This window comes from Nelusetta ayraudi, unplaced genomic scaffold (genome assembly GCF_046127955.1).
Source record: "Nelusetta ayraudi isolate G7.1 ecotype Tasmania unplaced genomic scaffold, CSIRO-AGI_Nayr_v1 ptg000151l, whole genome shotgun sequence".
NCBI classification, from domain to species: Eukaryota; Metazoa; Chordata; class Actinopteri; order Tetraodontiformes; family Monacanthidae; genus Nelusetta; species Nelusetta ayraudi.
The window spans coordinates 1,037,570-1,062,858 of NW_027466201.1; the positions used below are offsets into that span (position 1 = coordinate 1,037,570).

The 25,289-nt window shown below is 44.8% G+C and overlaps 3 protein-coding genes across 4 annotated transcripts in view; 1 reads left to right on the top strand and 2 right to left on the bottom strand.

The window, feature by feature from the left end:
• Nucleotides 1-3: 3 nt before the first annotated feature.
• acat2 (acetyl-CoA acetyltransferase 2) lies at nt 4-5,212 on the bottom strand. Of its 2 annotated transcripts, none has more exons than XM_076013443.1 (9): nt 5,036-5,212; nt 3,307-3,441; nt 2,703-2,884; nt 2,509-2,626; nt 2,269-2,412; nt 2,063-2,185; nt 1,782-1,936; nt 1,206-1,316; nt 4-1,112 (listed from the first exon to the last, which is right to left on the bottom strand). In XM_076013443.1, the coding sequence occupies exons 2-9, from the start codon at nt 3,326-3,328 to the stop codon at nt 942-944; spliced, it is 1,026 nt and encodes a 341-aa protein (XP_075869558.1). In that variant the 5' UTR covers nt 3,329-3,441; nt 5,036-5,212; the 3' UTR covers nt 4-941. The 2 variants fall into 2 exon arrangements, with proteins under 2 accessions (XP_075869558.1, XP_075869557.1); XM_076013442.1 differs by lacking the exon at nt 5,036-5,212 and adding an exon at nt 4,304-4,489.
• A 154-nt stretch (nt 5,213-5,366) lies between these two features.
• drc1 (dynein regulatory complex subunit 1 homolog (Chlamydomonas)) lies at nt 5,367-10,417 on the top strand. The gene is made up of 15 exons (XM_076013499.1): nt 5,367-5,480; nt 5,559-5,625; nt 5,943-6,254; nt 6,393-6,530; nt 7,098-7,184; nt 7,272-7,394; nt 7,486-7,613; nt 7,714-7,848; nt 8,398-8,776; nt 8,856-8,936; nt 9,032-9,115; nt 9,207-9,352; nt 9,724-9,876; nt 9,950-10,114; nt 10,254-10,417. The coding sequence occupies exons 1-14, from the start codon at nt 5,470-5,472 to the stop codon at nt 10,062-10,064; spliced, it is 1,959 nt and encodes a 652-aa protein (XP_075869614.1). The 5' UTR covers nt 5,367-5,469; the 3' UTR covers nt 10,065-10,114; nt 10,254-10,417.
• Nucleotides 10,418-10,789: 372 nt separating this feature from the next.
• otofa (otoferlin a) overlaps nt 10,790-25,289 on the bottom strand; it is a 65,318-nt gene continuing 50,818 nt past the window's right edge. Inside the window, exons 30-45 of the mRNA XM_076013500.1 lie at nt 24,643-24,713; nt 24,450-24,479; nt 23,743-23,874; nt 23,573-23,648; nt 21,972-22,117; nt 21,619-21,891; nt 21,142-21,269; nt 20,861-21,031; nt 20,406-20,566; nt 19,730-19,872; nt 19,537-19,625; nt 19,165-19,263; nt 15,794-16,035; nt 15,532-15,710; nt 15,250-15,350; nt 10,790-13,284 (exon numbers count right to left, since the gene is read on the bottom strand). Coding sequence (XP_075869615.1) covers nt 13,104-13,284; nt 15,250-15,350; nt 15,532-15,710; nt 15,794-16,035; nt 19,165-19,263; nt 19,537-19,625; nt 19,730-19,872; nt 20,406-20,566; nt 20,861-21,031; nt 21,142-21,269; nt 21,619-21,891; nt 21,972-22,117; nt 23,573-23,648; nt 23,743-23,874; nt 24,450-24,479; nt 24,643-24,713 — 2,222 coding nt within the window. The 3' untranslated portion in view covers nt 10,790-13,103. The remainder of the gene's footprint in view (nt 13,285-15,249; nt 15,351-15,531; nt 15,711-15,793; nt 16,036-19,164; nt 19,264-19,536; nt 19,626-19,729; nt 19,873-20,405; nt 20,567-20,860; nt 21,032-21,141; nt 21,270-21,618; nt 21,892-21,971; nt 22,118-23,572; nt 23,649-23,742; nt 23,875-24,449; nt 24,480-24,642; nt 24,714-25,289) is intronic.

Consider the following 25,289-nt stretch of genomic DNA (forward strand, 5'->3'; position numbering starts at 1 on the left):
TGGTTTGTGGCTTATGATTCTTTATTGACTGCGGGGGGGGCGGGAGGGTTGGTGGGGTTAGAATGCAGGAGCACAAGAAACATTTATTTACAAGCACAATGCAGCAAAGGCGAGCACACTTGAAGCTATGGCACTTGGCACCTCGTTCGAAGGCTGCAGGACAGTGGAATGTTGATTCTGATCTGCATTGAAAAGCGACACCTACACATGATCAGAAAAATGAACAATGCAGTTCATCCTAAAAGCCTTTCAAGTTTCATAATTACACACTGAGGTACATTAAAAACTGGTTAAGGCAAACTAATTATATTTCAAACATTGTTGCTGTTTAGTGCATGTTAGAACTTTTCGTACCATGCCCAAACATCAAGTCTACTGTACACACATTCTTAGGAGTTTCAGATGATTCATAATAAATAGTTGACACGATTCCCAACAACGGTAAAATTTCACCTTATTTCGCACTAGAAGACTGGGCCTGCTTCTAAATGATGCTTGCTATTATTGGCCCATAAGACGGTAAATGTCAACTACACGATGCAGAGTTTAATGTAACCCGAGGATAAATTCTGCCACCGTGGAGCTTCATTCTCCCAGAGTGGGGAAGATCAAACATTCAACTAAAGGAAAGTAGTTGACGGACACACCCACATGCTTTTGCAGACCTGAGGAGATCATTTAAGTTCACAGTGACGTGTAGCTATCATTGCTTAAGGTCCAACAATTAATATCTACGATATATATATATATATATATATATATATATATAGATATATATATATATATATAGATATATATATATATATATATATATATATATATATATATATATATATATATCTATCGCTAAGAACCAGGATAATTCTAATGTCTTCATTCGCGTAAACAGAGTTCCCTTATTCCCGTGAAGTCGAGTGCAACCACCAGACCAGAAGTTCATCTCACACCCTCTCCACGCACATGGCGATGCCCATCCCCCCTCCGATGCACAGAGAAGCCACGCCCCTTTTGCCCCCTTCCCTCTGGAGAGCGTGCAACAGGGTCACCAGCACCCTGCAGCCGGACATGCCGATGGGATGCCCGAGAGAGATGGCGCCGCCGCTGACGTTTACCTATGGAGGAAAAACGTGTGTCGGCATTGCATGTTCTGACAAAAGTTGCATATCAACCATGGGTAAAAAGAACAACAACAAAAAAACCTATACCTTGTCAGCATTCAGACCAAGCTCCTTAACAACAGCGATAGACTGGGCGGCGAACGCTTCGTTGATCTCAAATAAGTCGACCTGGTCCAGCTGCCAACCTGCTTTCTCAACCTGAAAATGGCAACACCATATCACAGAAAGGTCAAGTAGGTACACGTCTGGCAGGTCGAGGTCACAGTCGCTGCGTTTCCATGACAGTATTTCGCAACATAAAAGCGATGTTTCTAAAATTTCAAAGTACAATTGCGATTTTTGCCGGCGTTTCCATTGAATGGTGCGAAGCGCATTAGCCATAATTCTCAGAAAATCTTAACGTAAAATCTACGTTTACGAGAATTACATTTGCTTTGTTGGTTTGCTGTCAAGAATGGTTGCTCTATTTTTCCGTTTGATTACTTGTAAGAAATATTCCATCCATTTGAGAGGTTTTTCGAAGTTTAGGTGTTTCCATTACCAATTTCTTTATTGCGATATTTAGGTTTTGCGAAATTCAAAGGGTAATGGAAACACAGCTACTGACGAGCCAATTCCCTCAGCGAGTGTTGCGTTCGGGTGTGCTCTGTCGGAATTTCTCACCGCTTTCCTGATGGCTGGTATTGGCCCCGTGCCCATGACGGATGGGTCGAGGCCGACTTGAGCGAAGGACACGATCTTTGCCATGGGCTTGACGCCGCGCCTCTCGGCCTCTGACTGACTCATGAGGACGGTCGCTGCTGCCCCATCATTGATACCTAAAAACAGCAATGAGTTGTTCATACATTTATAACGAAGTCGCGACCATAACCGTAACTTAAGCTAGGTACAGACAAACTAATTCCAAATGAAAATTGCGATTATTGCGATATTTAGCCACTGACCTGAGGCGTTTCCCGCAGTGACGGTCCCGCTGCCGTCCTTGACGAAGCAGGGTCTGAGCTTGGACATGCTGCCCAGGTTGCTGCCGTGCCGCGGAAACTCGTCTACTTTCACCTCCACCGGACCTGTGGGGTGAAAAAAAAAAAAGGTCAACGTTCAATCTCTGAAGCTGAAATCAGAGGGGTTGCGGTGTCGTGCGACAGCTCGCCTTGTCTGCTGGCCACTGTGACGGCCACGATCTCGTTGGTGAAGTGACCCGCTTTCTGCGCCGCCTCGGCTTTGTTCTGCGACCGGACGGCAAACTGGTCCTGCTCCTCTCTGCTGACCTTCCACTGCTTCGCCACATTCTCCGCTGATGGGCCACATTCATAGAACGTTAAATAATAAAACCAGGTGGTGCAAATAAGGCTCTTTTTCCAAGCATGTTTTTTTTTTACTTCGTGCCTACCCGTGATGCCCATGTGGTAGTTATGAAAGGCGTCCGTCAGGCCATCGGACACCATGGAGTCCTGCAGGGAGGCGTCGCCCATCTTCACACCTGCTCTCATGTGCAGGGTGTGAGGAGCCTGTGTGCAGAACAACCATCCTATCTGTCTGCACTTTCATTAGGAAAAATAAATAATAAAGTGCCTATGTGACTACCTTGCTCATGTTCTCCATGCCCCCTGCCACGACCACCGTGGACTCTCCAGACATGATGGACTGAGCTCCCAGACAAACGGCCTTCAGCCCAGAGCCACACACCATCTGGCAGCTCCACGCCGGCACTGGGTAGGGGATGCCTGCCGCAACGCTGGCCTGGCGAGTCGGGTTCTGACCATGACCTTAGAGAGCAACAGAGAGAGAAGAGAAAAATCTCATTATGGATCGGTCAGTAGCACTGAAAATGGATAAAGAAAGTGAATATAAAGTTGCGTAAAAACCACTGTTCAAATATATGAATTATTTTCATCCAGTCATTTTTTTTTTAACTGAAATTTATTTTTGGTCAAATAATGGTTACATCAATAAAATAAGAAGTTTATAGTGAACTGTATGATTTTTAATGTAACAATCTAATAAGCAGCAGCCCTTATTTGCACTGAACTGGAGAGAACAGTGCGTGGTTACAGAGTTCCAAAATAAACATTGTAATTACACTTAATATGAGTGTAAAAGCCTTTCAGAGAGAGTACAACTGCAGGCTGAAACTGACACAGTCATGCGGGATCTGGCGCCACAACTGTTTATCTTGCCGAACTTTCACCTGCCGTGAGGACATGTCCCATGATAACCTCGGAGACCTCCTCTGGCTTGACTGAGGCTCGCTTCAGGACGTCCTTGATCACCACCGAGCACAAGTCCTTCAGAGGCACCGTGGACAGGGCCCCATTCAAACAACCTGCATCAAAAAAAGGACAATAATTGCATTACTGTGAGATAGATACAAAACATAAGACTATCAGACTATCTTAGCAACCATTAATTATGCAGTAAATAATAACATAATGTCAGATTACAAACATGACAATGTAAAGTTTTACAGTGCTCCTTCAAGTCCTCCTTTGCAGGGTGTTTGTCTTTTTTCTTAAGATATTCTGTGAATTGTGTTTGCTTTTTGGCTTTTTAACTTAACGGAAATTATTTTTGCAAGAAAGATATGAACGTATTTCATTCAGTTGTATTTTCCTTTTATACCTATTCCCTTAAATTTTGGATTTTATTCCCTAAAGGTTGTTTGAAAGGAAACTGTCAATAAAGAACTGTCTTGTTGATGTTCCCTTGTTACCGAGCTGGTACGTATTTTGGGGTGGGGACTTGATTAAATAAATGCATACAAACTCACAACACACTTAATCACATCATATCCTGGAAAACATGAACACGCCCAACGAGCTATCGCAGGTAACCAATGGTGAGCAGCGCGTGCCCTGTGGGGCTATGAGCAAGCAGCCAATCAACGCTTTGAAGGGGCTCCCTGGCCAATCAGTGGACCAATCAGAGCTCTGTACGACTTTGCGTCTTCTGATGAATGAAAATGAATCCCCTTGCCAAATTCAACAAGCGACTTCAATTAAAATCATGCAACAAATAACGCACCGGTAGAATCAAGGCCGCGACGACAGTAACAAAGATGTTTAACCCGCTATTGGCATACCGACACAATTCCTGTTGTATGAACGTAAACAAGGCAGCAATGGTTAAGTCCCATTCGAACTGTCATGCATTTCATTTTTCCCCCCTTAGGATTTTAAAACTCTTACCGATTGGCGTCCGTGCAGCAGACGCGATAACAACGGGCTCGGAATTCATTTTGTAAGAGTGGCTGTTTGTTCAGTGGTGTTGCGTCTGGGAGTCGTAACTGTTTGTCCGCACTACACCGAGATGTTGTGTACTATGGTTTTATAGAGACACGGTGACAGTGCGTCACTCGTCGGTAGGAAATGTCGACTCGGTACAGGAAAGACCTGCACCACAGTGCCACCCTGTGCATTGGAAGATAAGAGCGTGTTTTCTTTTGCAGTATTTATTTTATTTTATTTTATTTTATTTTATTTTATTTACATGTTACTATTTAACCTGCACTTTTGTGCTTTGTGTTATTGCTGACGGTCCTGTGAAAAAACTTGAATCTTATAACCACGTTATTTTGTTGAACATTACAAAATTAAAACATTAAAAACAGGCAAAAACCCTTCCACACATTAGAGCACCCAGTTGAATTGAACTGAATTCTCAATTATATGTTCAAATGTATTAGGATAGATTCATTGACTCGTCTCTGTAGCGACGCATATTTTGACACGACACCGGAAAACACTGTCATGTCTGACGGCATAAACAAACATCTTTTTTTTTTTTTTTTTTTAACGAGAAGACCAACGACACATGTGTAACGAATTAAACTAAACTCACTCCAGCCAAGTACCTAAATATGAGCATTTGTTTGTTTTTCACGGAGAGACTGTAGAGCGAATACAAAAAGTAATACCTACAGGGTAACCGCTAGATAGTGCCAGTGAGTCATATGTATAGGCCAGTCCCTGAACCCGCTGGCATGGCAACGATTAGCAAACAGACCCGGTTCCATCCTCCGCAATAATATTTCTCGATTTCACTCGTCTGACTGCTGGACAATGCGACTTTAAAATGGAAGAAGGTTGTAAAACGTCAGAAAAGACTCCCGATGCCGACGAGGGCTCTAAAAATCCAGAGCCTCACAGGCAAGTTATACTTTTATCTAAGAAGAACGGACGCAAACGTCAGAATTGTGACTTTAAAGTAATGGGGGAAATGATGTATGTCTTTAGTATTCTGACAGACTTAAAACAAATGTGCAAAAAAAACAACAACTAAAGAACAAATCATTACAATAATATCAAGTGTGGTTTTAATTCTACTTTAATAGCCTTTTTTGAATTTATTAACCATGGAGAAGCGGTAAGTGTTGTGTCAGAGTACAATAATCTGTGCTTCTAAAACAATGCATTCCATCCGCATGTGTATTTTTTTCTTCAGCGACTCCACATCAGATTTTAAGAAAAGCCTAAGAATGAGGATACATGATGAGAAGACAGAGTTAAAGGTTTGTTCCATACTCCAAACTCTAACTTTTGCCATTCTGTATTCCATTTTATTATTCACCACAATTTACCAATTTACTTGCTTGCTTGTTTTTTTGCCTTTAATTTGGATTCTGTAACCATTCACCGAAATATGACAGTCATTGTTGTCCTTAAGAATTTTCTGCAAGTGTGTTATTTTCACTTGTAACAGTGACTCACGAATATAACACAACATATTGTGATGTACACACAGATCAATCTTTATCGAATTACCCAGAGCAAATAGATAATGCCTTTTGTTTGTAACCTATTTGCGCCACCTTTCTATTTATGTTAGTTGATTGACACTCAGAAGATCCACAACCTCCTGAGAGAGTCGGGGACATTAGTGACCAACATCGGAGCTGCAGCAGATGCCAACAACTTGTTTCGCAGGAAGGAGCAGGATGAAGCGCGCACGCAGAGGTTGGAGACGCTGGAGAGGGAAAACGAGATCACTCAGGAGAAATTTGAGGAGGTGGCTCGAGGATGGTCCAAAGCGTTGGAGATAGTCATCCCCCAGGATCTCCAGGAGGCCATCAACAGTCAGAAGGGCCTGTGCAGAGTCATCGTAGAGGACAAGGAGAGGCTTGTTGCTGACCTGCAAAATGTAAACCTGCCGTCCTTTCATTGAAAACAAGCAAATCTTTGTGCCGTTTGTAACCAATATTATTTCTAAGCTGCTGGCTGCTACTTTCTGAAGATCTGTCACGTCCACTGATTCACATGTTGTATCCCATGCGACCAGGAGCTCAGGATTAGAGATGACAGCTACGTGAAGGAATTAAAGGGGCAGGAGGAGGAGCTGACCTTGCTCATCGAGAGGATGGAGGACCAGATCAAAACCATGACGAGGGCCTACAGGGAAGAACTGGCCCAGCTGGAGGTGCGACTGGGTCTGTAGCGGCGAGTGGTGGCGACATGACAGCAAAACAGCAAAGCAAATCAGACTAGATTAGAAGTTGGGAATTGTTTAAATATTTCAATTTATGCAACCGTCCCAAGTCTCTCCTGGTCAGAAATGACAGCTTCAGTCAACTGTTTTGGTGCGGAACAATAAAATACCGCACACTGGCTTTCAAGGATTGCGGAGGCTGAAATCTCAAGCTTTTGTGTTGCAAACTTGAGTCACTCTTGGTACTGAATCACAAGTGCTGTTTTCGTAATTGGATCAGGAACAGAGGGCAATTTAACAATAAAGTGGAGAAATTACACAGCACCAAAGGCTTTTGCGGACAAGACTGACAGTAAAAATAAATGTGATTGGTCCACACTGGCTGCTATAAACATAGAAGTCATTCAATTATGGTGTTTCCCTCTTCAAACAATTCCTGTTGGCTTTATTCCCTGGTGGATACACACAATACATCTTCTTGCGAAATGGGATCTTGGAAGTGCACAGAATTTAATTGCTGTTAATTTAACAACCGCCGGCAACATGTCTGTCCTTTAGAGAATCTACCAACAGGAAATGGAAGTTCTACTCACAAGAGACAAGGCAGACTGGGAGCAATACATGAAGGAGCTTCTGGAGAAAGAGGTCACATTAAATATAAATACATAAATAATTAAGTAAAACTAAAAAACGCGGGTCCATATGCTTACTTAACTCTCTGTGTGTTTGCAGCTGAAGGAGATGCCGCTGAGAAGGAAGAAAGTGGAGAGCTATGAGCTGAAAATCCACAGCCTCATGTTGGACAACACCTGCAAGTACAGCCTCATCCAGATAGAGCGGAGCGACCAGGCTCAGGTGGGCGCGGGCGCACATCCACAGCGGTCGTTCCATGTGAATAAATGTGCAAATGTTTTATTTATTTAGTCCAACTCCTACACACCTGCAGGTTGTGGAGAGGGAACATCAGAAGATCAAGGCCACCAGAATGATCGCGTCGCTCAAACAAATAAAGCAGGAGGATCAGATCATGGTGAACACCTTTAACCTGGCCAACATGATGAGAAGGACCAGGAGGTGGCGCTCTCACTCACAATACACACACACACACACACACACACACACACCATCACAGATCTCACTGCCAAAACTTGCAATCACCTTGAACTTCTTCCAGCATGGAGTCGGAGCTGAGGAACCTCCTGGGACAGTATTCCGGTCAGGAGAGACAGTTCAAGGACAGGAGCCAGTTTCTGTGCGACGACTACAAGCGCAACATCCTGCAATACGAACGCATCCAAGACCAAATCAAGTGAGTCCACTGGTGTTACGATGAACCCTGCAGACGCTCCCCCAAATCCCTTAAACTTGCGCTTTAGCTCGATCGCTCAGGGTTTGAAGTCTGAAGTCTCTCATCTCTCGTTCATCTTGCCAACCTTTCAAAAGAACGTCTTTTCATTGTGCTGTGATGAAACAAAGGGGCAACTATCCATCATTCAGATGGAGATGAAGGAGAAGTAGAGTCTCTGAACCTGGAAGCTGCTGCCCAGATGACTGACATGTTATGTAACGGCATTTTCACCTTGAAAGAATAACAGTAAACAGCAGTGGATGCTTTTCTTCTAACTCCCAAGTGTTTAGAGTTGATGCAATTCAATGTGGACACCCTGATAGAAAAGCCTTGAGTTGCAGCTACCAGGTTAAAATGGCTGTAAACAATCTGATTGGTCATTGTGAATTGGTTCTTCCCCTTTACAGCCACTTTCCATTGACTCCTTTTCCGATTGAAATCAAAAGGTCCATCCGTATTCCAACCTTCTTCTCCCGTCACCACCGCCTCCACCCCTCTTGCTTCACGCAGGCACTTTGCGGTCGCCGACGTCCGAAAGTTCAACGACATGTGGCTGATGGTGGAGGCCGAGGTGAAGCAGCTCGTGGAGCGCGCCCTGGTCATCGACTCGCTCATCTGCAAGGAGCTCGGCTTGGCGTGGGAGCAGCCGCACATGCCCCTGATGGAGGTGAGCGGGCCCATCCAGCCCAAGAAGAAGAAGAAACGGAGCTTACAGAAGAACAAGGAGGAGTCGGACGGCGGCGCGGCCGCGGCCGACGGGGCGCACGAGAGAGAGTTGGCGGTCGCGGAAGCGCCCGCGGAAATGGACCCGGATGGGAGCGTGTGCAGTACGGAGGAGTGGGACCGCATGTTGGTGGAGTCGCTGACGGAGCTGCTGTTTGACGAGGCGGTGAGGAGCAAGTTCAAGGGTTCATACGCACGCACCGTCAGGAAGTTATGCCCTGAACAAAGTTTCCCTCCAAACGCAGGGCTTCCTGTTGGACGATAAGTTCTTAAAACTTGCGGTAGAAAATGAAGACAAGGCCAAGAAGCTGAAACCTCTCCTCAAAGTAAGTTATCAAAAATCCAAATTTGTTGGCATCGTCTTCAGATTGTCTGGTGCCCAACTTGGTGAAACTAACTTCTGGTATTTTACCCCTCGCAGTCACTGGGCCTCGAAAAGCAAGATTTGCAGAAACTGGCTCACTTTATATATCAGTACAATATTGAGTACAGGAAGAAAACTCAGGTGAGGATGGATTTTAAATAAAAAGAAATGCAAAGTCAAGACACGTTTCTGTTTGGATATCAGCTGCAGCGTCCTCTCCGTGTGTCCACAGCCGGAGGATGTCGAGACGGATGAACCCGGCAATCAAGCCCCAGAGGGGAAAAACGGCTCCATTACTGAGGGGATCCCTGAAGTCATCGACCCAAATGTTCTCCTCCCTGCGTTGAAAAGTTTCCTCGAGCAGGTTTCCAAGTCCAGGTGAGTCACTTTGTGGAAAAAAAAACATTTATTAGCAGTGTTGGCAAGTAATCTATTACTAAGTAATCTACTACTGTAATAGTAAAATACTTTTTTTTTTTTAGTAACGGAGTAATGTAACGGGATTACTGTGGCAAAACTTTATCAAGTAACAATTCCATTACTTACTTTTAACTAAAGTAATTAGTAATTAGTAATGGATTACTTATGAAACAAAGTAGTTAAAGAAGTAATTAGATTACTTTTTAAGGAGTATTCAGGTGGTTGGACTACTTTTATGGAGTAATACCAAACACACTATTAGTTTATTGGTATCACGTTTGTTACGTACCCTGAGAAATGCAACTCTTTGCGTCTGGACGACTCCACAGAAGCACCTCGGCGCAGATCCATCCATGTTTACAGCAAGTGAAGGTCCGCGATTCCTCGGAAGACGAAGCCTACTGGGAGAGTTTGAGCGGCGTGATATCCGAGGACAAATTAAAACTGTGGGACGCGGCGGAGAAGGCGCTGACGCAGTACCAGTAAGTAAATAACTGTGCAAACGGCATAAACCAACTTTTTTCTCTGTGCTGAGTCAATATTGCGTGTCCTCAGCGGCATCCTGAAAGACATCTCAGAGCTCGTGGATGAGACCCGAGGCCTGGAGGAGCAGAACGTGGAGCTGAGGATGCTGCTGCAGGTTGCCCTCCAAAGCATGTCAGACAAATAAGTCTATGTAAGACTGGGAGGACGGCTGCAGGATTTTTCTTTCAGGAACTTGTTTGTAATAATGGAGAGATACAGCTTGAGGGAGGATTTAGCTACTAACAAGCAGAGAAACACAAGCATTTGTGATGCAAGGAACAGAATATTGACTGTCACCTGACGTATAATTAAAATTCTCACTCAAACGGTGGAGCTTCTCTGGGATGTCTGTTCATTTGTCCTTCAGTTATGTCAAAGGTATTGAATGTACAGATATAAGCAGTAGTTATATCAATGAGAGCTGACACGTGTGATCAAAAATGCCTTGACATAGTAAAGGCTATTATCCAAATGCAACCACTGTAACTAATCCATCAATTCCAGTGTGAATTGCAGTGCTACCCAATTCCAGGGTGATTGTTCAATAATGTTTTTATTCTCGTTCGGTTGATGACTGTTTAAATTGTTATTTTTATGAAATGTGAAGCTGGAGGCAAATTTTAACATCTATTGAACAATAAACATTGATTTTTAACCTTAAAAAGATGAGAATCGTAAAAATAATAATAATAATAAAAAAAGAACTGATTCAACTCCCTTTATTGCAAAGTCGAGTTATATTATATTTTTATATATTTTCAGGAATCAGTCCTCAAATCAAATCAAACCTATCAGTGCCTTGTTCTTCATCCTTCACTGTTCCACTGCATTCTCACTGCAACAGAAGCCACTCGGACAACCACGAACGTGTTTCTGTGGAATTTCAGTTTATTTCAAACTGCCCCCCCCCCCCCCACCAAAAAAAAAAAAAAAAGTCAGACAGAAAATAAATACTGCACACTGTTCAACAGATATATAAACACAAAAAAACACCGGGGATAAAAACAAGCAAGGTAAGTGCGAACGACTCCGACGGACTGCGGCTAAAACGCGTCATCACAAAAGACGGCAACGACAAAATGAGGTCAAGCACTGGGTAAAACTGTCACCGGGAGTAAATGGACACTGCAAACGATGCCATCTGACGTTGTTCCACAGTCAAGTCTTCAAGGGACGGAACCCTTGTCACTACTCCCGCTCAAGTGCACTTTAATCTGAATTCCCACATGAGGCCGTCCTGTAAAGTCGGACAATAAGAGGGTCGGTGGTTTGTTTGTTTGTTTTCTTTTGTGTCAAACAGTAAAAGACATGCCAACACACACGACCAACGCGCGGTCGTTTTATCACAGCAACGCATGCATATTGACATTAAGAGGACATTTTGGTAGAAAAAAAAAACAGCATTAAACTCGGAGTACTTGTTGCTTTTCGGAGTCAGACGCAGCTGAGTGGAATTTTTCCTTCCTTCGATCAACAGTAACAACAGAAAGAAGAAGACACAAATCATCGTTTCCAAAGAATAACTCACAGGTCCACTCAGAATGTGCTTAAGAGACGAAAAGAATTCTACAACTATCCACCGCAGCAAATATTTGATGACAAAAGTCGATTTTATTTGCTTTGTTCCGTGAGATTAAATACGTTGCGCTGCCGTTTCAACTGAACCCTGCAGAAGAAGTTTGGATTTATCGTTATTCTATTTTTATTTCCAAATTTCGATTTCCCAGCCACCTTGTTTTCAGTCTCTGAGCTTTTATTAGGAAAAATAGACATCTTTCTTTGTATTTCTGCAGTATTATTCTTCAAGTGTGCAAAGACCGCAAGATCTCAAATGGGTTTTCATTATAAAAAAAGGTAAGACTTTGCTCTAAACGCCTCCAAAACAGCATCAACAAGCAGCATATGAACACTTTGCTCACTGGAAACATCACAAGGAGTTGATTGCAGTGTTTCAGAATGTGCTCGTCAACAACCAAAACTCCCCAGGTAGTGCAAACGTGTCTAGAAGCCGGTTGGTGTCTTCGCGGGTTAATGACGATACAAGTTACTGGTGAGCGCCTCATGTGATATTGCATCTTCCGACAGGAGAGGTTAGATTTTTTTTGGGGAAAAAAAAGAGCTATACTTAGAGGAGTTGTTGAAAACACTGCATTATTTTCTCTATATAGTGCTGAGACGAGGGCCTTTGCAAAGTGTCGACACATTTGTTCCCTATTTAACAAAATGAACATTAGACTTGATAGCATCACTTGAAATGAATGTCCATGCAATCTTCTGGCCACTTAATATATTTAATTTAATTTTTTTTTGCTTGTGGATGAGCTGTACAAAATACATGTTTGTTTGTTTTTTTTGACGGATATCCATATTTATAGAAGGGGGGGGAGGCGGGGGGGGGGGGGTATATTGTGGCAAATGATTGCTTTTTAGTCAGTTCAAGGATGGGTTTGAAATGTAAATCCTGCTCGTCAGGTGGACATTTTCCCTGAACCCTTTGCAGATGTATCTCATGCATCCGTCTGGAAAAAGGCCGTCAGAGAGTGTTTGGAAAGGGTGAAGGACTAGTTTGAACGTGATTGGGGCAAACTGATCTGATTTGTTATCGCTGGTTTCACGGAGGTTTTTAGAGTCACACATTACTGCAATAAGAAATAAATAAATAAAAATAAACAGCAATCACGTTATTGGTGCTTCTTTTGGTCCTTCTTATAATGTGAAAAAACAACCAGCTCTGATGAAACCGTGGCCCCTGCAGTAACGCTAACCTCTGTAGCTGTTCGTTACCCGAAGAAGATTCTTCGTCTGTGTTTTTTTTTTTCTCACAATTGTCTTCAAAAACCTTCATTGCAACGATTGATTAGTTTTGGAAACTCGCTGAATTTTTTGGAGTTGTCCAAAAATGCTTTTAGTCGGTGATCACTGGGATGGACTGGGAAAAGTTCCTGCTGTGCGGGTTTACAGATTGGGGGTGCTGCACATCAGGTCGAGCAGTAGAGAGTTTGGTTGGGTGGTTCTGCCTTCCTCATTTGAGCCGAGGTCGGAAGTGGCCGACTGTTTTGGGATCACCCATCCATTATGCATCCATCCATCCATTCAAACACGCATCCATCCATCCATCCAAATATGCAACCAGCCGGCCACCCCCGCCACCCCGCCTCCCCGCAGACCCCGGCCGGCAGCCCTCTCAGGCTCCGAGCAGCTTCTTGACGAGGTAGCCAGGCATGCTGTAGAGGAAGAGGCCCAGCATGATGAGCAGCAGCAGGGCCAGCACAATCTTGATGATCAGCCACTTGTAGCGGTTGCACACCAGGTAGCGGATGGCTTTCAGCGGGCTCAGGAACCACAGGAAGGTGGTGTCCGGGCGACTGCAGGGTGGGGGAGGGGGGATTTGGCAGTAAATGCACAGAGTGGGGAAGAAATGGGATGGGACGGGGTGGGAGGGCACAGACATGGAAAGAGGAAGTGGCCATTAGTGGTTTGGAGGAGGCGTGGCAGGGCACCGCTGTTTTTGCTAAGGCATGCTGAACGACGCCAGGGAGGCTAAAAGGTCACGCCACAAGCCGGACACCAAAAGCATCTGCACGATGGACGTGATGACGATGAACTAAAGGATGATGATCATGGATGGATGACTGACCAGTGGCTGCGGACACACTTGTTTGACTCCTGCACCACTGAGGACAGAGTCCAATTTGACAGACAGGTAGCGACAACTTAAGGTGCCACTATTGGGCCAAGGAGTCATGTTTTGCTACTCGTCCAGAAAAAAAAAAAGGCACAAAAAAACAGCTACAACATTAATGCTGAATTTTTGAGTGACAGCAAGTTTAGTTTTTTCGTTGTTGCCTCCTGAATTTTCTTCCCCGCCAGGTCAGAATGTGGGAGTGGAGGTGTTGTTATTTAGGTGATTTAAGGGTCCTGTCCACTCTTTACATTTCGTAACGCTTATATATAAATTAGGGCTGTCAAACGATTCATTTTTTTAATTGTGATTAATTGCAGAATCTTCATAGTTAACTGCGATTAATCGGCGTTTGAATTGCATGTGTAAAATTCTGTTATTTAGCATTTCAAGGCAGTTTTAACCCCATGATGTAACGTATTTCTTACCAGAAATTGTCCAGATGGGCTGACTACGTGTTATAACATACACAAATATGATCACATTTGTCAATCGCGGTATTTTATTTTGAAAATTGCTTTTATTTTGAAGACTTACCGGATTTTCTTGTGTTTCTTTGATCGATTGATTAATTAATCGCGATTAATGCGTTAATGCTGACAGCCCTAACGTAAATACATACGACTGACAAGTTATGCAAAACGCAACACAGTTACAATACAGTTGGCACTGCAGTACTGCAGTTGTGGGTGATTGGGTGTTGGAAGGTGGAATGTTTCCACAATGCTAAATGAATAATTCATTTGCCGTATGTCTGGCTGCAACCAATAACAGCCCTCCTTTTTCAAAAAACAAACAAACAAACAAACAAACATCTGGTCATTCATTGGATGAGTGATGTGAAAAAAAGGCACCGACACTCATCTAACAGCTACGGCAACAGAGAGGAAACAGAAAGCAGAAGAAGAAGGGGGGAGTAAAAAGAAATTAAGTTTGTTAAGGAAAGGACAGGTGACTCCAGGAAGCAAAAAGGGTCTAGATAGAGAGGCGGAGGAGGCGAGGAGGGGAGGGGGAGGGGGGTGCGGAGGCTACCGGCACGTCACGCCCCCAGTATCTTCTTGACCAGGTAGCCGGGAATGGAGTAGAGGAAGAGGCCCAGCATGAGCAGCAGCAGCACCAGGCCCAGGAGCTTGAGGATCAGCCAGCGGTAGTTGTGCCAGATGAAGTAACGAATGGACTTCAGGGGGCTGAGAAACCACATTAGACTGGTGTCCGGGCGACTTGTGCGTGGGGAAAAAAGAGGGGAGAGCAGGGGGGGGATGCAGATGGAGGTAAAGTACACAGAGAAGGGGGGTGGGAGGGGGTTACATGTACAACAGAGGAGGGGGCGGGGCCAGGGGAGGGCAGAGACAGAGGGAGACAGTTGAAGAGATGGCAGGAGGGAAACAAGTGCCAAAAAAAAAAAAAAAAGGGCAGTCGCCTTAAAACTGTGGAAGAGACCGGAGCGGTCAGACAAAGTGAGACGTCTGTCTCTCAGAGAGGGAGCCTAAGCTGAGGAGTAACAGGAGTCACCGCCTGGTTCTCTTGGTCTCTCAAAACCAGCGAAAGGAAAGAGGGTCAAGTCTTCAACGTGAATTTTCACTTCTGTGTGAGTGACAGTGTGAGTGACAGTGTGAGTGACAGTGCGGTCGCCGCAGCGATGCCTTACTTCGGTTTCTCCAGGGGGTCCGGCTCGTTCCGCCCGAGGCCCACCGGACTTTTCTCCGCCTCCTCCAGCGTCACCAGGTGGAGCTCGGCCTCCACTTTACCCTGCGGCGTCACATCACAAGCCGACAGTCAGAAAGCCTGTTGCCTGTATTATTTCATATGGCTATATACATACACAAACGTGTATTTATGCAAATAGACAGATGGACATTTAAAGATCTGTGGAGCACCCGTGTGTTGTACTTTCAGAATGGCCCTCCGGGTGTCCCATTGAGTTTCTTACCGTGAGCTCAATCTCATCGTTCTCATCCCGGGCCACAAACGGCCACCAGCCCTTGACCCTCTTCTGCTTGAAGATGGAAATGGTCGGAAGCTCGTGCTCGTTTTTGATCATGTTGAGGGAACACTGCTTGGCCGTCTTGGCGCCGCGAGGGAACCGATTGAGGTCCAACTCGATCGCACCTGCAGAAAAGTTCATCCTTTGGTGTTTCCATCGAACGAAACAGGTTCTAAACACGACCAGCCGCGTGCGTCTCAGTCCTCACCCAGGAAGTCATCGGCGGAGAAGTGGTCGGCATCCCACACCTGCAGCGTGAGGCGAGGGGGAATCTTATACTCCGTCTCGTCCCAGGAGAACATGGACTCCTTCTTGGAGATGACGATCTTCTCCTCGGCCATGAGATAGTCGAAGGGATAGACGAAGCGCCAGTTGAAGTTGCCCTCTCCAGTCAGGGAGTGGTAGTGCACGTCTGTGTCCTGCTTGTCCTCCTGCTGCCCTTTCAACCACCTGCGGGACGGGCAGTGCAGGACAGGCTTAGGGCGACATCCAAACAATGATCAGTGAGGTTCAGTTCAGAAGATTTAGATTTTCCGTTCATGCATATTTTTTTTAAAAACTTGTCCGTCAATTGTAACAAAGTGATTTGGCTGGTTTAAGCAGGCACACGTGTTAAACGTACCAGGCTAACAAGAGAGATGAGGACAAAAAAATAAAATAAAATCCAAAATAAAACAAAACAAAACAGAATGTGTCTCTCCAAAACCAAATCGTACGTTATATCTAAGATTATAATGACAAAATAGGATTTGGTGTTGGAGCTTCACACTGTCTTCAGTGCTCATGCAATCACAAAACCACACTACTGTTAGTAGAAGAAGAAGAATTTTTGATTTCCGATCTCGATTTTTCTGGATGTTTACAAGAGAGGATCAAAGCCTTCGAAGCCATGCTGTGCTGCCTGGAGCTCTGTCCCTAACAGCTGACCGAGTCTGGCTTCCGCAGGAGGGAGTGGGGGGGTTTGGGGGTGGGAGGGAGGTGGGCTGCACACTCAATGCTCACAGTGCAACGTTAAGAGCAGGGAAATTGGGGAAACGCATCCTGACGACGGCAGACTGTGTCAGGCTAAATGAAGGGGAGTGAGTGGTGCGTCGCTGGCTGGGGGTCAGTCAGGCTCGGGTGGAGGAGGGAGGAGAGCATCAGGGTAATGCCACCTAAACATGCCCTGTGAGTTCTTCTGGTTCAGGGCCAGCACTTCGACAATACTTTAAAATATCCCATATTCTATTTACCCCTTTTCTTTTTCTAACAATGTCTCTTGCCCAGTCAGAGAAAGTCTCTATTTTACTTATTCGCATTATCCATCCTTTAAAGGTTTGTGCCGCACTGATAAAATGACCCCCTTGTGATGTCACAAAGGGCTCATCATCACTACCCTCCTACCTACCTATCACCTTGTGGCCGCCTTGTTTTTGTCCCGAATAAGACACAGCAAGTTTTCTTTTTGTTGCATTAGTTTATTTTAAGTAAAAGATTGATTGCAGAATTTTGTGGGCGGCTGCATACAAAGGGCTTGACCTTAACGCATCGAAGTTTCCTCATTGATAATAACAATCGCATTAAGCTGCTCCACTGGGCTGAAAAATTGAGATCTGTCGAGGGGCACGTGACCTTTGAGGTGTAAAACAATTTGCCCCATTGCCTAACAATCAACTGTGATAGCTGCCGCACCGTCCTAGGGTCACACGTCCGCGGATTTGTGACACTCTCCAGATTCGAAAAGCGTCTCTGGTGAAGCGATGCGGAGGTGACGGAGCAGCAGCAGAGGGATGGAGTGTTTTGGTGACCCAACTCATCAGAGGAAAAATGAAATATAGCTATTTTATGACTTAGTTTTAATTAATATAATTTTTTCAAGCTTGGCGGGCCGCATACGGCCCACAGGCCATAGTTTGCCCATGCCTGTCGTAACCGCTTCAGTTAAAGTGTGAGTTCCGTTCATTATCTTACCACAAACCCACATCATCGTCCTCAATCACTGCATAAAAATCTGCAGTACAATAATTGTGTGGCACCATGATACTACACTGGAGATGTAAAGCACTGTCTTTAGATGGATAGTTGCTGTTGGCAGAGGATGATTTTTTTTGCTACTGTTTGGCTGTAGATCAAAGAACACTGAGCAATATCATGACTATGACAACAGCAATCTGAGTGTGTGAGCGCTCCGGTGCTCATACAATCTTGCTGGTGGCAGTAAACCAGGGATTTGCCGGTTGGGCAGCAATAGCAGAAAATGGTCAGACTTAATCGAGCACGTTTTGGTGGACTCCTCTCTGTCTTCCGCAAGCCCTCCTGTCTACAAGAACACCCTTTTAAATTGGTCGGTGGGGGAGAGTGCGATGGGATTTAATTGGACAGGCTTAACATTTCAATGCACCTTGTAGCAAGTCATAATGTCTGTGAAGAGCAGTGGAATGGCCAGTATTGGGACAATGTTTTGTTCTTTTTTTTTTGGTCAAAAAAGGCAAACATTGGAGCTCAGTTGTAGCGCCATGCAGATTCCCTCCTTCAATACATGCAAGGGGCCCCATATCGTGACAAAAGTTTACAGGAAAAGTTTTTTTTTTTAGTTTTTGTTTTCTTTAAAAAAAAAACAAGTTTCACGCAAAATCTGCAATCCAGGACCAAACCACCAGGTGCCAAAGTGACTTTCTGTCAAGTTTAAAGGACCAATATCATGCCGTTGTGGAGTTCATTTGACCAATACTTTTTCAAACAATGATATATGAAGCTGTCATTGCCGTTTTGGTTTTGTCCCCTTCCGAACACGAGGAACGTACACAAAAGCATCAGTGTTAGTGGGAAAATAAAACCAAGGGTGTTAGCAGGAAGCTGTAAACAGAGGGCTAAATATGCTATTGTCTGAAGATCGGAAGATTGATTATGAAGTTAAAAAATAAAGTACTGAAAAAGCCATCAAATGGGATCTTTAAGGTTTTTATTGTCAGTCTAAATAATGTATTCTATATTTTTTGGTAATTGATGCCAAACAAGCTGTTAAAGTGGTTTGATCCTGAGGGAGGAAAGTCAGCGTGCTACTTGGAGAGCATATCGGAGAAACTGAGGTTGCGTGCTGGATGGAGCGTTCAGACGGGAAAGAGGAGGAAGTGACATCACAGGCCTCGGGTAAAAAGGGGGGTGGGGGAGGTGGGGGGAGGCAGGGAGGCACTTGTACGAGCCATGCGATGGATTTGTGTGTTTTTACCCCCTGACATAGATGTCAGACATCTTCTCTCCTGTCATGAAAGCATCGTCCTCTAGAATTACGTCATCAGTGTTCCAAATAATAACGCGAAGCTCAAAGCTAGACAACAGCAGAGCATCGAGCCAGAGGAGAAGAGAGAGGACGACAGACACACAGAGACAGGAGACACGCCACAGACACAAAAACAGACGTGACACGCACACACACAAAAAAAACAGACACACACACACACACACACACACACACACACACAATGGAAACAAAAAGAAAGCAAAAGGAAAAAAAAAGTAATGGTTAAGAAAATAAAAGATTTCACGCACAGCGCACACCCACGGGACGAGGCTTCGGAGGCCGCGTCCCGCTGTACCTACCCCCTCACAAATATGTCACTGGACTTTTCCCCAGTGAAGTAATCATCGTCCTCCAGTATAACTTCGTCTGTATTCCAAATAATCACCCTGAGCTCATATCTGGCAGAGGAGGGAGGGAGGAAGGAACACGACACAAACACACACATATACAGTTGGACTTATCTGCACAGTGAATGGAGAGCTGACTAGACAAGCTGACTCACCGCCGCACACCCTGGAGATAAAACTACACAGTCTGTTGAAAGAAGACTGAGGCAATTTAGATCCTTTCAAAGCGGCTGCAGTGTCATTTGGAAATGTAATGAGTTTAATTTATTTTGAATCAGAAAAATGTAAAAAGGTTCTTCTGGTATCCTACGACCACCAACGTACCTCTTTGGTTTACGTGGCGATATGTCAATCGCAGGTCCCGGTGCAGGCATGTCCATGGGGAACATGTCCACCCACATCTCGATACGACCCTTTTAGTGCAAACAAAAAATAGATTTAAAAAAAAAAAATATTTAATCGTAATGTGATTTTAAAAAAATAATTCAACTCAAGGTGAGTTCCCCTCCGCCCCTGCCTGTTCAATTCCAGGTTTGTCGGGATTCAGCAAGGGTCTGGTCTCCACGTGTTCGGGCACGAGCTTGCAGCCCACCCGCGGGATCTCCTCCCAGTGGTTGAGCACGGTCAGAGCCAGGTGCTCCTCAGTCTGCTTCTTCAGGCCTGAGGTATGCGTGAAAAACACACAAAAAAAGCAGGGAGTGCTCTCATAGAAGTCAATGAGCTTCTGGTATCTTCAGTGACTGCCTGTCTTCAATTAATTGCATTTCCATTACAACAAAGAGTCAAGTTTAATCCCGAAGGAAATCATCAGTGGTGACTGCGGCAAAAAGCTCTTTTGGGGGAAATAATTACCTTAGTTGACTTTTCATTCAGTGTGTAGAATTTGACCTGATTTAAAATTTTCATCTTGATAAAAACTTCCCATACTTCCCATAAATGCATTAATAAAAGTGTGTACTGTGTAATTGTAAGGGTAAGGGTGAATGATCGCGTCCTCATTTAAACCAGCGAAGAAGAACGAGGACAAGGTAGGTTAGATTTGTGTGCGCAGGTCATTGTAGTTCACTGGCAAACTTGGGAGAGGGAGGCTGAGTGAAAGAGCACTGCAATCTAAAGTCTAACCACTTGATGTCACTATTTTATCTCAAAGTCTCCAAATATTACACACTCAACCTGTAAGATTAGACTTGTACCATTTTCATCCTCGATCTCCGTTGTTCCCAGGAAAATCCGATTTGCCACCTTAACCTTGCCGCCCGGCCCGTAGTGAGGTCCGTCGATCTTCCCGTCTTTGCAGAGCTTCGCCAGGATCTGAGTGGGCTTCATGGGGTCTCGCCAGATGTTGTATCCATGGCTGACAGTAAAGGGTGAACGGAAATGTCAGACAAATGGAGGACATTTGTGTTTGCGTTCAATGCAATATCACGTAGGATTGACAGTGTAAGTACGATAACTAAATGGGAACTTTCCATTAGTCCGACCTCCCATTAGTCTGACAAATTGCACATCGGTCCGCCCTCCCATTAGGCTTACCATTACGGTTAGGGTTACGGTTACAGGGGGTCGGACCAATGCGCAATTTGTCGGACTAATGGGAGGTCGGACCAATGCCGTGCTCCCAACGAGACACGCTGGGATGAAAGCTCACACAGAGTAAGTGGTGGAAATGCCGCAGGTGGCTCGGTATTTGCTGTAGAAGCGATTCTCCAGGTCGATCTTGGTCTCTCCGATCAGGTCGTCAGTCCCGACAAGGTCCCAGTCGTACACGGACACGGTCAACATGGACTCCATGGGGAACGTGGCCTCGATGTCGAACGATCTGAAGGGCACACGTGGGGAGTGTTGAATGACGGTGCTATTGTGAATCAGAGTCACCCTGAAACACCATCAACATATTGTTGTTGTTGTTGGGTTTTTTTTTAAACATACTTGCCAAATACAGGGTTGAGCTGTTTTGAGATGTAATTCTCTTTGTCCCTGATCTCCGACTTTCCCAGCTTGATGACAACGTACGGATCTGCCTTCCCGTTGATGTCGGCGGGATGAAGATCTGTCGCCTGAGCGAGACGGAACAGAGTTAAATCCAAAGACGCAACAGCTGGTTTTGTTGACTGTGGACTTATCCTCAAAACACCACTGCTAATTTTAGTTCCTAAGGTTGATACTGATAGGGGTTTCCAACATGTTTGGAATGGTCCAAAAAGGGATTTTATGAAGCGAAGCCCATCGTGACATCATTAAGGGCTGATGCAGAACATCAGCATACATTTTGTGAAAAGCAGAGCCAGCAAAAGAAGTAAATAATAGGCCTTTTCATTGGGTCAGACTAGAGACACATTATCTTTCCAAAAATGAGGAACATGAAGGCTGCATATTCTGGGACCATTCAAAGACCCTTCCACTTACTCGCACAACAAAGACCCGAACGAGGACGTTGATTGGGTCGTTGTGTGGAATGTTCTGGAACATGCCCATGGTGGGATCGAAGCCAGCCTCTCTGGTGATCTCCTCGGACAGGGGCAGCTTATACATGCACAAGGACCCCTTAAACCTCCCGACGATCCTGTCGTCGTCCTGCGCGTGCTCGTCGTCGTCGCCCGCCTTCCCTCGGAACAGGTTGAAAGTGTGCAGCCAGTCTTCGAAGTCGCCGTACTCGCACTCCAGCTCCTTGTTGTAGACCTGCATCGTCGGCCAGAACGAAGCGATGTGTCACGGGTGTCAGGGTCGCGGTAGGTTTCGCGGGCGTGCAGCTGACGTACCAACAGCTCGTCCACCCTCGCTTTGCTGGGCTTTTTCTCCAGGCCGTCCGCAGCCTGACCCTTCCTCTTATCCTTGGAGGCCTTCTTGTCTCGGCTCTTCTCTTTAGTCCTGGAGCCTTTCAGAAGAAGGTCATCGGGTTTGATGTCTGATGGCGGAGGTGAGCGGGGGCGTGGGGTTCGAAGACGTGGACAATGGGATGGGAAGGGGTGAGGGTCATGAAAACGGCTGGAGCGATTTCATACATGAAAGCTGACCGGCGTGTGTGCAAATAAGCTTTCAGGCGCCTCTTGTTTTGTTTTCACGATATAAAAGACGCTTTGAGAGTAAGCAGCGCTGGAGGGGCTTTGTTTTTAGTTGCTCGAACACAATGTTTGCAATCTCTCTGGTGTTTGCATCAAACATTTGATGATACACTTGATTCATAGCCTTGTGAGCAGTGAAGGATTATAGGAAAATAGTTTCTACCTCCAAAACTCCAACAATCAATCGCTTCATGTTCAAAGCTGGACCTTGAGAAATTACTTTGTGCTTTTGTTTAGAGGAAGTTGGATTTTGGTGTCAGTGCAGAGCTCCAAACACGACAAAGAGGAGATATCACACCGCTCCAGTGCTCCAAGAGTTTGATCTTTTGTCTGAATCTTTTGTGCCTGGATCATAACTGCGCGGCAAGGCAGCTGCCTTGAACAACAGGAACTGGAACAAGCTGTCTGAAAACCTGCAGGTTTTATAATAAGCTTTTAAAAACTCATTTTGTTTGCTGGGGCATTTTGGAGCTCTTCATCACTTTTAGTTGCAAGGGATTCATTTTTTTTTTTATTGCAAAGGATATTATCTGCAGCTATTCCACACATTTAGTTTTATGCAATTTTTACTATCATCGCATTTTTCTGAATTAACGATTCAATATGATGGTATTTTATGTCTTCATTCCTGCACAGCACTCTGGTCTGCCTTGCACGTAAAAGGAGCAAAGTCAATGAAAGCCACATCACCTTCCTTCCTTCAGCATCGTATGTGTTAATATGAGTACTTCTAATAAAAAAAAGTGTCCTTTTATTCCTGATGAAAGTCTGCAGCAGCCAGCTTTCATGTTCACCGTGGAGCGATAACGGTCAATGTGACAATAACTGAAGTGGAACGTGGATGAGGGGTGGATCCATGATAGCAGGGAGATGGAGATGGCTTTTTTTCTAATACACACACACACACACACACACACACACACACACAGCATTGCAATAGCATACACTCAATTTAATCTAAAGTGGGCTTCCAGTTGAGATTTAAGGATAAATATCATGCGTGCTGTGTTTGAGTTGCATTTCCCAGACACTGGCAACACTATACTCTCTCAACGCACTGAACACTTAGTGAGAGCAATCTCCTTCCTTGTCGGAAAAAATGAGGTAGAGTAAGGAAATAAAAGCTTTCAGGAAACCCTCTACTGCTCAGTTCTGCGATAAAACACTCAAACGTTCATGCTTTGGCACTCATGTTAAAGTTCAGCAAAACTTTTAAAGCCTAAATTATTGTAAAAGTGCTGCACAAATGAGTTCAGAGCAGCAGACATTAATCGTGCTGGCTGCCGGAGTGTTTCTACCTCCAGTCTCGACTGCTATCTCCAGGTCTTCCTTGTCCTCGGCCTCGGCCTGCGCCGCCTCCTGAGCCCGGAGGTTCTGGAAAAGCCCAAAAAAGTTGTCAGCGTGATTGGAAAAACCCAACAATGGCGCAAAAACATGCATGGAAGACAATAGAAGAGAAGCAATTAACCTCCTTCAGCGTCTCTATCGATGCAAAATATTTGGACCACCAGTCCAGCACCCGCTCGTCCGTCTCGTCGTCCTCCTCCACGCCCCCCTTCTTTTTCTTCTTCTTCTTCTTTTTGTCGCCCTCGTCCTCCGTCTGCCAAAGAGAGCAAATCCGAACGGCTCAACAATTTGCGTTGAGAAATCTTTTTGTTCGATCACTACAGAGGCACCAGCTGGTCATAAGTATGAAAGAGGGTTAGGGCCACAAGAAGAGATAAAAATATTAAAGGAAGGAGACTTTTATTTGCGTTTTCATTTCGAGTTTTAAGTTGAAATTTCGTGAATAAAGGTCAGAATTTCGTGGAAAAAGTCGACGTAAAACGGACAAAATTTTGTGAATATAGTGGAAGGTGGATTAACCCAGCTACCCACAGTTGAAAGTAAACGACTACAGTTAAAAGTACCCCACTAGACTTGCGCGCAGAACCTTTTGAGTTTCTTCTCAACATTTTGACTTACTTGACGTTGACATAAATTGAAAAAATTCCATTTTATTCACGAAATTTCAGCTTTTTTTTTGTAAACTATATCTCGAAATTCCAACTTTATTCTTGAGTTGGAAACTTGAAAAACAAATTCTATCTTAATTATTTTCCTCTTCTCGTGGCCCTGATCATCTTCCGTACATAAGACATATTTGCCAAATATGGGTAGAAAACAACTACTCACCATGTCAACTTTCACAACAGCGTCAGACATCTACCACAGGGGGGGCGCCACACGAAACGGCACAGTAATTAATACGCGGGATGGGTGAGGCAGGCGGGAGAGGAGGCACAAGCACAGAGAGGTGAGACTCTAAGCATTACAGCAGTTTAGAAAAGACGGCGCGGAAAGTGCACGAGGCCCAACGCAAGCTTACGGCGTCCAATTTGACGACGGTGTCCATCTTCCTGACGGCGCTGTCCGAGTCCATGTTGACGATGATGTCACCTGCGGGGCGAGAGAAGGTGCGGGAGGAAATGCTGGGTGAGGAGCGAGGCTGCGTGCCGCCGTTGGAAAGGACCATGTAGCCGTTCATTAGCTTAGCTATTAAAGAGGCCCGTGGCGCGAGGGAGGGAGGAGCCGAAGGCAGCCGGGGGGCCGCGGATTAGGAGGAAGACGTGCGAGGCAGCAGGAAAAGATGGAAGAGATGGAAGAGATGGAGAGGGAGGTCAGGGAGAGGAAGAGAGCAGAGAAACCAGCAAAGTTAATGAAAAACAGAACTTTGTCTTTGTCGTCGTCACTTAGAAGAAATTATAGAGAAGATTAAAAAGAGTCCTTGTTTCAATCTGTGAGGGTTTTTTTTTTTTAATTGGCAACTTTAAGAGTGGCACAGAAAAACTTTTAGAGGCACAATTTTGTTTAAGTTTAGAGCATTACAAAAGTAAAATACAGAAGAACACAGCACAAAACCAATCCAATCCAAAAATACAACACAATTTATTTATTATTATATCATTATAGAATTGATGCCCTTAGTATTATAAAATCTCAGTAGATCGGCAAAAATAAATTTCAGTAGGTGAA